This window comes from Colobus angolensis, unplaced genomic scaffold (assembly GCF_000951035.1).
Source record: "Colobus angolensis palliatus isolate OR3802 unplaced genomic scaffold, Cang.pa_1.0 Scaffold138, whole genome shotgun sequence".
In the NCBI taxonomy this organism is placed as follows: domain Eukaryota; kingdom Metazoa; phylum Chordata; class Mammalia; order Primates; family Cercopithecidae; genus Colobus; species Colobus angolensis.
In genome coordinates this window covers 1,126,416-1,143,155 of record NW_012114466.1, presented here as the reverse complement: position 1 = coordinate 1,143,155, position 16,740 = coordinate 1,126,416, and the positions used below count along the sequence as shown (strand labels likewise).

General features: G+C 53.3%; 1 protein-coding gene across 1 annotated transcript in view; it reads right to left on the bottom strand.

Moving 5' to 3' along the window:
- CELSR1 (cadherin, EGF LAG seven-pass G-type receptor 1) overlaps positions 1-16,740 on the bottom strand; it is a gene marked incomplete at its 5' end in the record, with an annotated part of 201,612 nt that overhangs the window by 111,727 nt on the left and 73,145 nt on the right. Inside the window, one exon of the mRNA XM_011934791.1 lies at positions 3,907-4,545. Coding sequence (XP_011790181.1) covers positions 3,907-4,545 — 639 coding nt within the window. The remainder of the gene's footprint in view (positions 1-3,906; positions 4,546-16,740) is intronic.

The window sequence follows — 16,740 nt, the reverse complement described above, 5'->3', positions numbered from 1 at the left end:
AAAAAAAAAAAAAAAAAAAAAAAAGAAAATACATGTAGAATCATCTAGAGCAGTAACCAGCACAGCAGAGCACACACTAAACATTAGCTACAGTCCGGCCAGGCGTGGTGGCTCATGCCTGCAAACCCAGCACTTTGGGAAGCCAAGGCACACGAATCACGTGAGGTCAGGAGTTTGAGACCAGCCTGGCCAACAAGGCAAAACCCAGCCTCTACTAAAAATACAAAATATTAGCGGGGCGTGGTGATGCATGCCTGTAGTCCCAGCTACCCAGGAGGCTGAGGCAGGAGAATCACTTGAACCCGAGAGGTACAGGCTGCAGTGAGCTGAGATCACACCACTGAACTCCAGCCTGGGTGACACAGTGAGATTCTGTCTCAAAACACGTGCACACACACACACACACACGACCATTAGCTATAGTCCCTGCCTTCTTAAGGGACAGAGACATGGAAGTGTGCGAACCACACCCAGCATGGGGGTCAACCAACAAAAGCATAAACAAGGCACCCAGGAAGCTTCAAGGGACGAAACCTATGATCCATCCGAGGAGGTTGGGAAACTTCCAGAACCTTCTCAGCAGAGAACAGCTGCTGAAGCAGATTTTCAGGGAGGCCCGTGATGGGCAGATGGATGGGGAGGAGACGCGTTTCAGACGAAGGGATAGCAGGTGCAGAGGGGAGACGGAACAGGGCCCTGTGTCTGGACCCACAGGAGCCAGGTCGGAGCCTGCCCCATGTCCTTGAGCAGTTTAACAAAAAGCATAACTACACTGTTTACGAAAAGACCGAGGGGCTGAGAACCAAGGAACACAAGCCCATGCTTCTCACGGTTGATTAGAACCCTCTGCGGAGCGGAGAAACTGGGAGGGCGTCCCAGGCACATCTGAGATGCCGGAGCCTTAAGGCTTCCTATCCTTGTCCCTTCGGAGAGTGGGATGGCGGCAGACCCCAACCACAGTCCCAACGCCGGGAGCGGGTGGCAGCCCTCCTTTCCCTGCAAAGTCAGGGGAATCTAAAGATCCTGGGGCCTTGGACTTCTCTAAGGCCCAGATGGATTTCAGGGACATGGGAGAGCTGTCAGTATTTTCTCCGGCATCAAATTTGTTGAGCTTTTCCTGAAATTAATTGTTACTTCCTTCATCCAGCTCCTGCTGTCTCCTGTCCCGCAACACAGGAAGCCAGGGGCTTTCAGCAGCCACTTGGGCTGATTCCAGCCTTGCAACCGTGAGGCCCCCGAGCTCAGCTTACCAGAGAGCAAGTAATAAAACCCCTGTGACGACAGCGCCACTTTCATCGTGAATAAATGAGCTCAATTACCTCCATGCAGAAAAAGGAGCGCTTCAAAGGGAAAGAGGGAAAAGTGGAGGAAGAGGGATGGAGTAGAAATAATCAGTCTTAATTAGCCTTATCTCCGAGGGAAATACATATGATAATTTTGGTACCCAAAGAGATTCAAATTAGTCTCATGCCAATCATTACATGTGAGTGGGTCTTATTGGTGATGACAGACTTGGCCGTTCCCCAGTCATTAGTTTTCTAAAAATGACTCTCCTGATGAAAAGAAAACCTGAGCAGCTCAGAATGTGGATTACCCCCAATGGGTCAGTCATCTTCAGAAGGGATCTGCTGGCACAGGGATCCCCAGAGGCCTCGGCCACCCCTGCCCAGTGCGGCCCCCAGCTCACTGCAGCCTGGACTGGTGGCCTGGGAGGCCGATGCCGGGTCTCAAAGCCACGTGAGACGTTGCGCTAAAGTTTCTGACTCGTCTGACAAAGCCAGAGGTGAGAGGTGCTTACATGGTCCCCTCTACCCACGAAAGAGCCACCGGCGCAAATGAACTTGGTCACCCCCACGGAATGGGCCGGGGGAGGTCTGGCTGTGTGCGCTGGCCTGGTATACAGTAGGTACTCAGTATCTGCGGAGTAAAGATGGTGCCCTTGCCAACTCCTGGGAGTGCAACAGGCCCCTCCCAGGGACCCGCAGCCATGGCTTCTTCATCTGAAGCAGGAAAGTCGGCGAAGCGCCCTCCACCCAGGCCACATGGCGGTCACTGGCTCGGGGAAGGGGCACTTACCATGCTGGCCGCTGCTACATCCAAGCTGACGCTTCAGAGAGGCAGAGCAGCCCGCTCAAGGCCGTGAGGGGCAAAGGGGAGGAAGGGGACCTTGGGAAGCTGACACAGAACAGGAATCCACCGAAACTCAGAGCAGGGGAGGGGGCCTGGTTCAGGCCTGCTCACACCTGGAGCCATCCCCACCCCCAAACCCAACGCAGGTGTGGGCTGTGGGAGGCGGGGGTCTCCCGCCGTCTCTGCCTGCCTGCCTGCCTTGCCCACAGCCAAGCCCCAGTGTAGCCAGGAATCTAGGATTAGCACTCAGTGAGAGACAGCGGGGCGAGAGCCCCAGATGCAGACGGCACCAACAGACAGCCACAGACTAGCAGGCGTGGGAACACCACGGGGCAGGTGACCACAGTGCCTTCCTTCCACCCGCCGTATGACCAGAGGGCCACCAACCTGGGGTGCAGGAGGTCAGAGCCGGGAGCCCCGCTGTATCGGGCTGCCAACACCCACGCCGGTGGTTTTCCCTCCACTTCTGATGCAGAGAACCTTGGAAGCCAGCCTTCCTCTCTCTCTGCTCCCCTGCGCTCTTCCTTCCTGATAAATACCTGCTAATACCTCAAACCCTTGTTATAAGCTCGATAAACTTGTGCTATGTGCTGCTACCGAACAGCTAACGATTGCTCAGGTGTTTATGTTAAACAGATTAATCCAGGACTCAGTAGATGGAAGAGTCTCAACGTTATCTCCGGTATGAACCAAATCCCGCCTAATCCCAGAGAGCTTTCAGAAAAAAAAAAAAAAGAGACTATTCACCACTGGGACCATTGTAAACGCATTTTTCAAATGAGCCATCATTTTATGGAACAGACGATCAAAGACCAAAGCAAGATTTGTGGCTGAGATGCAGAGAACGTGTGTTTTTGTACCTCTCGGGGTGGCTCTTTATTTTTAAAAAACACCGTTGACTACATTTGGAGTAATTCATCTTGGTGATGAGTCAGGACGTATCAAGAAAAGAACGTCTTCAGAAGCGGGGGAATGAGTCACGAAATTTCTACAGTGACAGGGAGCATGAAACAACGGGATTTCAAGACCCAAATGATTAATGGCTCAACACTTTCCACCCAGTTCCGCTGTTTTACGCTAACCAATTAAGCCTGCAATCTGGAATAAAGTACTTTAACCTGAGAGCCACTTAAAAGCCACTCATGTCACTTCGTGCGTTTAGGTTTCCTTTTAAGTGTATCTCACCCTTGTCCTACTGTTCTCCTAAAGCAGGCAGTTAAGTCGGGCAGGGGAGGTGAGTAAGCCGTGGGCTACGGTCAGGGAAGCCCCGAGCTGGCTAAGAAAGTGCCATTGCTGGCTGGGCGCGGTGGCTCACGCTTGTAATCCCAGCACTTTGGGAGGCCGAGGCAGGTGGAACACATGAGGTCAAGAGTTCAAGACCAGCCTGACCAATGTGGTGAAACCCCGTCTCTACTAAAAATACAAAAATTAGCCGAGCGTGGTGGCATGTGCCTGTAATCCCAGCTACTTGCTGAGGCTGGGGAATCGCTTGAACCTGGCAGGCGGAGGTTGCAGTGAGCCAAGACTGTGCCACTCACTGCACTCCAGCCTGGGCGACCGAGTGGGACTCCATCTCAAAAAAGAAAAAAAAAAGTACCGTTACTAAGATCATCTCAGAGTTCGTGGAGCCCACACCTGGGCCCAGCGCCCGTCCTCCAACTGTTTTCCCTGGACGGAAGTAAACAGGAAATCACCCGAAACCCTCAGCCGTGTGACCTGGGGACGCGTGCACAAAGCCAGGGTGAGCCCAGCCACCTGCAGGCCCCAGGCACCTACCAGTGAAGTCCTGGAAGCACTCGCAGGTGTAGCCGCCCTCGCGGCTGCGGCAGCGGCCGTTGGCGCCACACGGGTTGGAGTAGCAGAGGTCGATCTCCGTCTCGCAGTAGTCGCCGGTGAAGCCGGGCGGGCAGCGGCAGCGCAGGCCGTTGATGGGGTGGATGGGCCGGAAGAGCACGGTGGTGGAGCTGAGGAAGGGCGCCGAGCTGTCGAAGCGCAGCACGGACACGCACTTCATGTAGTTCTCGCAGGGCTCGCGCAGGCAGATGTTGTCGTCGAAGGGCAGCACACGCTGTGTGGAGATGGTGGTCAGCAGCGTCCGGTTCAGGTAGATCTGCTCTTGCAGGTCCTCTGATGGGAAGAACTGGCCGCGGACGCCGCCAGGCAGCAGCGCCGAGAAGGTCACGTTCAGGATGTTGGAGCTGACGTCGGTGTCGTTCTGAACGTTGAAGACGAAGACGTCGTCCTTGGTGGTGGACAGCACCGCGGCCACCCCCTCCACGAAGAGGGCCAGCAGCGGGGATAGGAACTTCTCCTGGGACATGTTCTCCAGGCGGACAGTGATGCTGTTGGTCAGCATGTCGTCCGTGATGATGGTGACACGCAGGGTGCAGAAGGCCGTGACGCTGTGGATGCCGTCTGCAGACACAAGGAAAGTCAGGGTCATTCAGATGCTGCCGGAGTCACAGGTCCTACAGGCCCCATCCCAGGAGCCGCCTTAGGCATGCTTGCCAAAGGAGAGAGCATGGGCATCCCCACTCCCCACTCCCCACCCACAACCACCACCTTGACCCTCCCTCCTCCAACACCCTGGCCCCCACCCCCCACAATCACCACCCTGGCCCTCCTTCCTCCGGCAGCCTGGCCCCCACCCTGGCTTCCTAAAGTACAGCTCCAATCACATATTTCTCTGGCTCCAAAGCCCTCAGAGGGCCCCAAAGCGCTCAGCAGGGCACCCTGACGACCACTGGGATTCAGCCCCTCACTGCCCGAAACTCCTCACACGCTTTGGTCCAGCCACATGGGGACTTGAAGCCCCCTTTTACCTCCTCTGCACCTGGCCCTGGCCTCCAGGGATCCTACCCTGCCCAACCTCCCAACAGTTCTTCCTGTCCTCACAGCTCAGCTCAAACTCTGCAGTGCCTGGCAAGCCCCCCTGGTCCTGCCCAGGGGATGTCCTCACCGACATGCTGTGCTGAGAGTCCCACTTAACTCGGCTATACCCCATGCAAGTCCACATGCCCAGCACACAGGAGGCGCTGAGGAGCACCACTTTACAAAGATACGCAGTGGCCTCTCAGCCAGCAGTAAACACATCATCAAGTGCGGTACTTAGGAGTCTGAGGCCAAGACGGTGGAACACCTTGTTTGCAAAGGCGCATGCATCACCGGTTACAGGCCCAGAATCGTGGAAAACGTTCAAGGGGCGGGCCATGGGTACCAGTGGCTCCCAGGGACAAAGCAGCGGCCCATGCCCAGGGGCCTTCACCTGCCACCTCCAGGCCCGGGCTCAGATGTGGGGCGGGATTTGCAGAATAGCTTGCCAAGTCCAGGTCCTCCAAGCCTGGCTCGGATTCTGTGTTCCAGGAGCCCCCACCCCATGAGGCCCCTGCCTGTGGCCCCCAAGAGAGCTCCCACCCTGGTTTCCATGGAGTGTGGGGCCCCTGTCACCCCTCAAGAGTCCTGGGCCTCAGTAACTGCCCCAGTCAGGAGGACAGGAGCCGGGCAGGGAGCCAGAGAGGGCCAGGCCCTCCGCCCTCTCGTTCTGGGGACTGTGAGGAAGTGTCCGGGCCTTTGGAGGGTGATGAGGCCCAGAGGCCGCCTTGTCACCCCGAGCCCAGCAACGTGCCCGACAAGCACAGCAGCACGCGGAGAGCCCGAGAGGAAACAGAACGAGAGCAGCAGGTGGCTCCGCACCCGGCACTTCCCCAGCACCAGGAGCCACCAGTCACATATGAGAGGGACTTGAGTCATGTAATTTGTCTAAACAACAAAGAAATGCAACCACTCCAGAAGCCACAGATGCGTCCAGGTGCAGTGGACCCAAGATCCCAAGAGATTATAACAGAACCAGCATCACCCCCAGTTCACAGGTGAGGAAAATAGAGGCAGAAGCCAAATTTCACACCCAGAAATGTGGGCCCGGCTGGGGATGCCCAGCTCCCACCCCAGTAATGACACCCGGCTGGGGGTGCCCAGCTCCCACCCCAGTAACGACACCCGGCTGGGGGTGCCCAGCTCCCATTCCAGTAACGACACCCGGCTGGGGGTGCCCAGCTCCCATTCCAGTAACGACACCCGAGCCGTGCCCTGGGTGCTGTTGCTCTGCCAGGTGGCCCTCAGGAGAGTGTGGCAAGTCAGGACTCAGAACATGACATTAATATTTGTACAACCTCGGTGTGGGGAGGTTGCCTCTGGCTCTGGCATAAACCCAGAGCCCTTCGAGGCTCCACAGCTGTGTTGGCAACTGCCACAGAGCACCTCCGAGTGGGAAGGAGCAGCGCAGAGGGTGTCCACAGAGCCCAGAGGCAGAGGATCGGTGGCTTTGGTAAGGAGGAGTGGGGACAAACAACAACGAGGCAAAAAGGTCCGAGGCAAAGGACATGGTGGGAGACGGCCTGAGAGTGCGTTCCTTCCCTCCCTGAGCCCAGGTGCTCCCGCTCCGAAGGGGGCCTCCACTCCTCTGCCCTGGAGCGGGGTGGCCCTGAGACGGCTGGGTCCCACAGGATGTGGCAGGAAACACATCCTCTAGTTCCTGGCCCAGGCCCCAAGAGGGCTGGAAGGTTCTGCCTCTTTCCTCCTGGTGCCCAGACCCCACACTAGAGAGGGCACGTCACGGAGAAGGCAGCACTCCCGTCCAGGGCCCCGGCCAACGGAAGCCCCAGACCCCAGATGTGACCCGCCGGGCTGCTGAGGCTTGAGCCACCCCAGGGAGGGCCCGGACACCACAGAGCAGAGACCAGCCCCTCAACGAGCCTGGCCACACTGTGAGTAGATAATACGCCTGGAGTTGGAGGGCCATAGGTTTGAGATGCTTTGTGACACAGCACCAGACGACCAAAACCAATACAGTCCACTCATAGACCAACCGCTCATCAACTTAAACCGAACATTAAACCTCACTACCCGGCATATACGATACTAATGTGTTGCTGGTAACCAAATTGTGTCTCCTCAAAATTCTAACCCAAGGTGAGGGGTTTTGGAGACGAGGCCTCTGGGAGGTAATGAGGGTTACTGATGAGGTTACGAGGGTGGGGGCCCCACGAGGGGATTTGCATCCTCACAGGAAGAGACAGCTGAGAGCTCTCTCCTCTCCTCCACATCAGGACGCAGCAAGAAGGCACGGTCTACCAGCCAGGAGAACAAAGCCCACGGGAACCCGGCCGCGCTGCCTTCCTGATTTTGGACTTGCAGCCTCAAGAACCGTAAGAAAACAAATGTTCGTTGTTTAAGCCACCCAATCTGTGGTATTTTTAAATGGTAGCCCTAGCAGACTGACATATATTAATATAATTCAATTAAAATAAATTAACATGCTGAACAATGTGTTATACAACGTTAACCTAAGTTAATGTAGTTTTGCTTTACGCAATGCTCATAAATAACTTTAATCTGCTACATCCCGTTTATATATTCCTTTGCCAAAAATAAATTGTAAACATTCGGCGACCCTAAGCTTAAGCAATCATTCCTTCTGGAAGCCGAAACACACACACCAAAGACAAAGAAACCACCTAAACACCTATCAGCTGGGAAACGCATAACCCAGTGAGAGGGACCACACGATGGACTATTACGCTGTCATCACACATCAGTGTGTCTAAAATATGTGCAGATAAAATGAAAGGGATATGCACCGCGTGATCCCATTTTGTGAGGGGCTGCTTTACTTACGCACGGACATGTTATATATGTATAGAAAACTCTGGAAGGATGCTGCAGCGACTCCTACAAAGGACATACAAGGATGGGGTGGCAGAGAGAGAACGGCCTTCCTACTTCACTGCTCATTTTGTTATGGAGATGTCTTACAATTAGCATGTACTACTTGGTTGCTACAAACGCAATCCTTTTGTAACAAAATAAGAAGATGAGTCAACCACACCTTTGTTCACAGCAGCGCTATTACAACAGCTAAAACACGGAAGTGACCCATGTCCACCCACGGATTAATGGATAAAAAAAATGTGGCCCGGCCAGGCGCAGTGGCTCACGCCTCTAATCATAACACTTTGGGAGGCTGAGGCGGGTGGATCACGAGGTCAGGAGCTCGAGACCAGCCTGGGTAATGTGGCGAAACCCTGTCTCTACTAAAAATACAAAAATTAGCTGGACGTGGTGGTGCGCGCCTGTAATCTTAGCTACTTGGGAGGCTGAGGCATGAGAATCGCTTGAACCTGGGAGGCGGAGGTTGCAGTGAGCTGAGATTGTGCCACTGCACTCCAGCCTAGGGGACAGAGCAAGGCTCTGTCTCCCCCCAAAAAAGAAAAATCTTAAAAATAGCCTATGACCCATAGGCATTGCTTGGCCACATGCTGAACACCCCTGGGGTCTGCCAGCCTCAGTTTCCCTCCACCATCATCCTCAGGTGGCAGCCAGAGTGGTCTTCCTAAAATACTGACCTCATCGCCCTGCTCCCTTGTGGCCCCTAACGGCACCCCGCATAAAATCCACACCCCTCTGTCCTGTGGTCTACGTGATCTGTCCCTGTCATCCTGTGACAGCTTTTCCTGCCCCGGGGCCTTTGGACGTCCCCTTGCTGGATAACTGCCCGCCTTCTCAGACACTAGCTTCACCCCGGGTCCCTCACTGGAGGATCCTCCATGCCGACCCCTCACTCCCATCTGCCACATCCCAACTTCAGTTCTTGCACAGGAGTGCCAGGGCTCTCTCTGTTTGTTTGTCTTGAGATGGAGTCTCACTCTGTTGCCCAGGCTGCAGTGCAATGACATGATCTCAGCTCCCCGCAACCTCTGCCTCCCAAGTTCAAGTGATTCTCCTGCCTCAGTCTCCCAAGTAGCTGGGATTACAGACATGTGCCACCACGCCCAGCTAATTTTTGTATTTTTAGTAGAGACGAGGTTTCACCATGTTGGCCAGGCTGGTCTCAAACTCCTGACCTCAAGTGATCCACGCACTTCGGCCTCCCAAAGTGCTGGGATTATAGGCGTGGGCCACCGCACCCGGCCTAGGGCTCTGATTTTTTTATTTGTTTACATCTGTTTCTTTCCCCATGAGTCCCTGAGGACCCAGAGCCTATAGGTCTTGTTCTTGCTGCACTCGTCACCTTTAGAACAGCTCCTGGCACTCAGAGCCACTGGATAAACAGTTGTGGAAGAAAGGGAAGGAGGGAGGAGCAGGGAGAGAGAGGCAAAGGGGCCAGAGAAGCATGGTGTCGCTTTAACTCCAACATCAACATTTACACAAACAGCATAATGAGACTCCATTTTTTCATGAAAGCTATTTTTTTGTGCCTGTTTGACTTTTTTTTTTTTAATGCCCATTACAATAATACAGATAGGGTACTGTTTACTTCCTCGTGTCAGTTGTTATGAAACATGCTTTTATCTTAAACCACACATGGATGTGTTTGTTCTGGACCAACATATAAAGGCTGTACTGATTTTAAGCTAAAAGCCCAGGCCTTCTTGGGGTGCCCTGAGCTAGTCTGACCCCCACACGTTGGGTGGAGGCTGCAGCACTGGGGCCTTCCTGGGGGCAGCCCAGGAAGGCAGAGCACAGAGAAACACCCCGGAACAAGGATCCACATTCTAGGGACATCTATCTTCACTCAGGCACAAAATGATGACGTAACAGACAGAAAATAGCATTAAATATTAACGACCGTGAAGTGTGCTAGAGAACACGAGGAGTGCCTTAATATTAATCCTAACATCAATTTCCTTCGAGACCATGGCCCTGCCCAGGTTACCCGGCCACAGTGAATTTGCTTTTTACTTAAGTAGTCTGGGTTGGATTTTGAACCACCTGCAGCTTAAGCCTTCAGACACACACATCTAAACGCCACCAATATGGAAACGCTGAGCCAAGCACAGCCTATCGCCAGGATGGAATATGATGCAGCTAAACCACACAGAGCACGAACCTCCGTTTTTGGCAGAGATGGATCAAGACAACATGATGTTAGGTTACAAGAAACAGGCCAGGCGCAGTGGCTCACATCTGTAATCCCAGCACTTTGGGAGGCCGAGGTGTGTGGATCACCAGACGTCAGGAGTTTGAGACCAGCCTGGCCAACATGGTGAAACCCCGTCTCTACTAAAAATACAAAAATTAGTGGGGCATTGTGGTGCACATCTGTAATCCCAAGCTACTTGGGAGACTGAGGCAGGGGAATCACTTGAACCTGGGAGTCGGAGGTTGCAGTGAGTCAAGATGGCGCCATTGCAGCCTGGGTGGCAGAGTGAGAGTCCATCTCAAAAAAAATAAATAAATAAAAATAGAGGGCCGGGCGCGGTGGCTCAAGCCTGTAATCCCAGCACTTTGGGAGGCCGAGACGGGCGGATCACGAGGTCAGGAGATCGAGACCATCCTGGCTAACACGGTGAAACCCCGTCTCTACTAAAAAAATACAAAAAATTAGCCGGGCGCAGTGGCAGGTGCCTGTAGTCCCAGCTACTCGGGAGGCTGAGGCAGGAGAATGGCGTGAACCCGGGAGGCGGAGCTTGCAGTGAGCTGAGATCCGGCCACTGCGCTCCAGCCCGGGCGACAGAGCGAGACTCCGTCTCAAAAAAAAAAAATAAAATAAAATAAAAATAAAAATAGAAAAGGAAGGAATTACTCTTTCACACAAAACAAAACAAAACAAAAACCGTTTCTACGTGAGCCCAGAGAGCTATCGGCACTGTTGACGGTAGTTCTGTCTGCGTTGCTGATTTTTTTTTTTTTAAACCTAATTGAAACAGTTTTAGATTTATAAAAAAAATTACTAATACAGAAGGTTCCCAGCGATCCCACACCCAGGCCCCTATTAGTTATGTGATTACATTAGCACAGTAGGTTTGGGGGTTTTTGCTTGTTTGTTTTGAGACAGAGTCTCATTCTGTTGCCCAGGCTGGAATGCAGGGGTGTGATTATTGCAACCTTGAGCCTTGAGCTCCTGGGCTCAAGTGGTCCTCCTGCCTCAGCCTCCTGAGAAGCTAGGACTATAGGAGGAGCATGCCACCATGCCTGGTTGGGTTTTCTGTTTTCGTTTTATCTAGAGGTGAGGCCTTGCAATGCTGCCCAGGCTGGTCTCGCACTCCTGGCCTCAAGCGATCCTCCCAAAGTGCTGGGATTCACGGGTGTGAGCCGCTGCACCTGGCCTCAGCATTTGTCATAAGGAATGAGCCGGTATTGACATGTTATTAACTGAAGCCATTCCTTCTGCAGATTTCCCTCGTTTCCACCCATTGTCCTCTCCTGTCCCAGGACCCCACACCACACAGCTCTCCTGCACCGTGGTGGCTTCTAGCCTTCCCTGGGTCTGGCTGGGTCTGGGACCTGTACAGTTTTCAGGGGCTACGGTCTGCGGCCTTTAGGTGATGATGATTTTCAGCCTCACACTGTCCCCCACGGTTTTATTTCTGTGCGTGAGTATAGGTCAGGTTCACAGTTTGGGGTCTGCTTGATTTTGGCAGGCACAGAGCCCGCCCAGCACTCCCTCTGCCCGCGCTCCGGGCATTCCTCCCAGGCCTGGAGCGGCTCTGGGGCACCTCAAAAGCGATCAAGTACCATCCCCTGCTTTCCCGGGAAGGGTGAGTCACCTCATTGTGGCTGAGATGTGGGAAGGAGACAGAGCAGATGGCAGAGCGCGAGGCTGCAGGGCCCTCCTCAGCAGGTGCTGCACAAACCTGAACCACGTCATGGGAAGGAACTTTCTGGGTCTTCATGGAGGTTGGGACCTGTCCAGTCCCCCTGACTTTCATGAAAGACTTTGCAGTCGGGTAACGGTCATCCGCGATCGTGTTCCCTATGGTGGGCTCATGCTGTGGGGCAGTGGGGGCAGAGGTCATATCATGGCCTTCAAGGAGCAGGCAGCCCTCAGGGGGCAGGGGGCAGTGCCACAGTTCCGAGACTCGGTGGCAGGTGATCGGCGGCTGTGGGTGAAGAGCAGCGTAGCCGATGTTGGACGGCCCCAGGGGACAGAGGAGCGGGTTTCCCAGGAAGAATGGAGTTTGCCACACCAAGCGGAGGGAACAGTCCTCCTGGGAGCTCAACGCATGAAAAGCAGCAAGGCCAGCAAGGCGTGGGGAGCGGGGGAGTCAGTTCCCGGGGCCGCAGGGGCAAAGGCCCACTACTGCGCCACCAATACGGGACATTCGTTCTCTTCGTTTTGGAGGCCAGGGATCTGAAATTCAGGTGTTGGCAGGGCTGGTTCCTCCTGGAGGCTCAGGGGAGGGTCTGCTCTGGGCCCCTTTCCCTGGGGGCTGGGGATCCAGCAGTCCTTGGCGTTACTTGGCTCCCAGATGCAACCGTCTGGCCTCTGCCTCTGCGTCAGGTGGCTATGGTTCTCCCTGTGTCGTCACACCTGTCTTCTGTTCACCGCACCAGAAGCCAGTACGGCCTCAGGTCAGCACCTCAATCACAGCTGCAAAGAGCCTATTTCCAAATAACATCCCACTCTGAGGTTCCAGGTGGATGTGAATTTTGAGGGGACATAAATCGACCCCAGGAATGCAGAGTAGCAGGGAGACATGGGCATGGAGGCAGGGGGTGGGTGGACCTTCGATTGCTGCCAGCTTCATGGGCTCTTGGTGCAGGGCGGCGGGGGTGGTTGAAGGGGAAATGTCCGCAGAGGCGTGGACAGGACCCACGCACCATGAGGAACCATCACTGGCCCCTTGACAGGTGAGGACACCAAGGCACAAAGAAGCTGAATGTGCCTAGTAAGGTGACTCGGGCTGAGCGGCAGGGCCCAGAATAACCTGAGGCCAAGTCCCCACCGATGGTGGACGGCATGACAGAGGGGATGGTCCAAGAGGACCCTAGTCCTGGCATGGGAGGATCTGCTGAGGGCATGGAGGAGAAAAGTCCAGTTTCTGAAACATCTGGGGCCTTGGGGATGAGCCTGTGAGATGCAGCCACAGGCAGCTGGAGAGGCAGCCAGTGCCGGGAGGGAAGCAGGGGCCCACTGGCTCACTGTGAGTCTCTGTCACCACCCCCTGCACCACAGCCTGGGGGGCTCCTCCACTCTCCCAACACCAGTGCCCCTCGAGGCCTGGTTGGGGCAGCTCATGATGCCCTCAGGGTCCAGAGTCATCCCCCGTGGCCGGCTGTGGTCACATCCACAGGGCGTTGCTTGCTGTCCAGCCGGTAAGAGACACAGGGTACGTGCCTGTCCTTCCCGAGGCCTTCACGGCAGGCAGGGAGGGCCCCGCTTGGTGGCTCCTGGTGGTTCCCATTCAAAGCCAGAGAACTTTGAAGTGGCTGTATACATCTCTCCCTCTTCTGGGTTTGTTTTGTTTTGTTTTAGAGGCCAGATTGGGGCCAGACAACAGGTGCGATGTGTTGATCCTGCTACCCGAGGGCATCTGGCTTTTCTCCTTTCTGGGCAACAACCGAGGACCTGTGTCTCACGAATGCAGGTTCGCTTCACAGGAACAAGGGGACACGTGCTTTCAGGGTTGGGTGCACAGCGCATGAGAGGATGTCAAGCCATGAGAGAAAGAGTGAGCCTCGGACCCGGGAGAGCAGAGTCTCATCCCAGCACGAGCGTCTCCAGCAAGCTGGACTGTAGAAAAGCCCAGGTGCTGCTCACGATGCCTCGGGAACAAAGTCCTGTGTTGCCCTTGCAGTCAAGGTAAAGGGCGCAGCTCTGCCCGGGGTTAGGGGTGGGGAGGGCAGAGCTAGCCTCCTATTCCTCCTTGTCCCCATCTGTGCCATTGGCTAGACCATGGAGAAGGAGGAGCCCTTCTCACACCCCAAGGAAGCCCACACCTTGGTTTCCTTGGTTTCTTCTCTTTGGAATCCAAGCCCGCACCCTGTAACCCCACCACTGCCATCCCCTCGGGTTGCTGCAGGTGGGTCCTCACACGTCCTCCCCTGTTGGTCCCACCTAGTCTTAGCCTCAGACAAGCACCCCCGGCAGCCAGCACCCACCCCGACCCTGCCCCAGTGTCTGGTCCCAGTGCCTGGTCCTGACCCCTAGACATTGTGTAAAACTCAAATAAGTGTATTTAATATATCCATTAATTGTACATTTATCATTTCTTTGTGGTGAGAATGTTCAAAATCCTTTCCTCTAGCTATTTTGAAATATACAATATAATACTATTAACCATAGTTATCCTACTGTACAACAGAGCAACAGGATTTATTCCTGCCATCCTACTGTAACTTTGTACTCTTTGACAAATCTCTCCCCAACACCCTCTTCCTCCTCACCTCCCTGGACTATGGTGATCGTTATTCTATTCTCTACTTCTTTTTTTTTTTTTTTTTTTAAAGACAGAGTTTCACTCTGTCATCCACCCTGAACCCAAGCTGCAAGTCCCAGGCAAGTCACTTAACTTGTTGGGGAGGCTGCTGGGATCTGCTGAGAACAGCAAACTGCTTCTCCCATAGCCAAGCACAGACCAAATGGAAACGCACAGGCAGGCCCTGGGAAGACCATCAACGGGCAAATTAGGAGCATGTTAAAAGCTCTGAAAAGCTTCTAGAGCTTCAAATACTCAATCATTCAAATACATACACCATTTTATCTTGCCGCATTATTGTTTCCAAGGCACATTTTTTCATTTAACATCCTTCCTTGTCTCCTAAATTATAAAATCCTAGAAATGACAAGAATTATTCTGTCACAAGATATGGAGGACAGCACGAAAGAACCACATGCCCAGACCATCAGCATTAGATGAGTCAGGATACACATTACACATTATTATTACTGAAAACACCCAACTTCAGGTAGCACAAGAAATAAGGAGGCCTTAAAAAGGACGGACACCCTGACACATGCCACAACACGGATGAGCCTTGAAGACATCACACTGAGTGAAAGAGGCCGGTCACAAAAGGACAAATACTGTCTGCTTCCACTTACGAGAGGTTCTGAGAATAGTCAAATCCACAGAGATAGAAAGTAGGATGGTGGGAGCCAGGGACTAGGGGAGGGCCATGGGGAGGTGGTGTTGAATGGGGACAGAGTCTAGTTGGGGAAGATGAGGAAGTTCTGGAGGTGGATGGTGGTGACGGCTGCGCAACAATGTGAATGCACTTAATGCCACTAAACTGCACACTTAAAAATGGCCAAGATGGTCGTTTTATAAGGTTTATTGCAATTAAAAATAAATAAATGAATGGGGGGAAAGAAAGGAGGAGAAATGAAGCTACGACGATACCTAAAACCTCCTTCTCAATGTCACTCCCACATTTATTATTTATGGTAAAATCACATAATCCTCGATAACACTGATTAAGAAATGTTCTCTCCTGATTTCATGTATAAAATAAAGCTCATATCCCAAGGCAGAAGTTAGAATCTAATTCAGGACTTAATACTATTAAGTTGTTCCATGTTATTCCAACGCAGCTCATCATGTCTCTGCTTGATGGAACCTTCTGGAAGCCTGAAATCATAACAGGCCCCACTGTGCCCCAGGAAGGTGTGTTCACACACCAACATGGCCCGCCCAACCCCAGCCTAAAGAAGTTGTGGGCTGAGACGCCGAGCAAGTGCATTCTTGTCAGGAGGCAGAACTTTCATTTAAGAGTTAAAGACTGCTTCCTCAGAAAGTTCAACATAGAATTAACACATTACCCAGAATTCTATCCCCAGGTGCAATTCAAAAACATTGAAGACACAGATCCACACAACTTGTACACAAATGCTCGCCACAGCATGATTCACAATAACCCAAAGTGGAAACCCAAACATCCACCAATGTATGAATGGACAAATCCAGTATCTTCCAATCATACAACGGAATACCATTCAGCCATAAAGAGGAAGCAGGCTGGGCGTGATGGCTTATGCCTGCAATCCCAGCACTTTGAGAGACCAAGGTGGGCTGATTGCGGAGCTCAGGAGTTCGAGACCAGCCTGGGCAACATGGTGAAACCCCATCTCTACCAAACACAAAAAATTAGCCGGACATGGTGGTGCACACCTGTGGCCCCAGCTACTCAGGAGGCTGGGGTGGGAGAATCGCTTGAACCCGGGAGGCAGAGGTTGCAGTAAACTGAGATGGTGCCACTTCACTCCAGCCTGGGCAACATAGTAAGATCCATCTCAAAAAAAAAAAAAAAGAGAGGAAGTACCGACCAGGCTACAACGTGTGTGAAACTCACACACCTTCTGCCAAGTGAAAGAAGCCAGACACAAAAGGCCACATAATCATGGTTTCATTGATAGGGAACACCCAGAATCCACAGAGGCAGAAGCCATGCTGGTTGCCAAGAGCAAGGGGCAAGATGGACCGGAAGTGATTAAGCTTACTGGGTATGGGGCTTTCTCAGGTGATGAGAATGTTCTAGAACTGCACAGAGGGAGAGGGTGCACAACATCATGCATGTAACAAATGCCACTGAAGTGTTCATTTTAAAGTGGTTAATTTTGGCTGGGGAAGTGGCTCATGCCTGGAATCTCAGCACTTTGGGAGGCCAAGGCTGGCAGATCATGATATCGAGACCATCCTGGCTAACATGGTGAAACCCTGTCTCTACTAAAAATACAAAAAATGAGCCGTGCATGGTGGCGGGCGCCTGTAGTCCCAGCTACTCAGGAGGCTGAGGCAGGAGAATGGCGCGAACCCGGGAGGCAGAGCTTGCAGTGAGCCAAGATCGCGCCACTGCACTCCAGCCTGGGTGACAGAGCAAGACATCATGTCC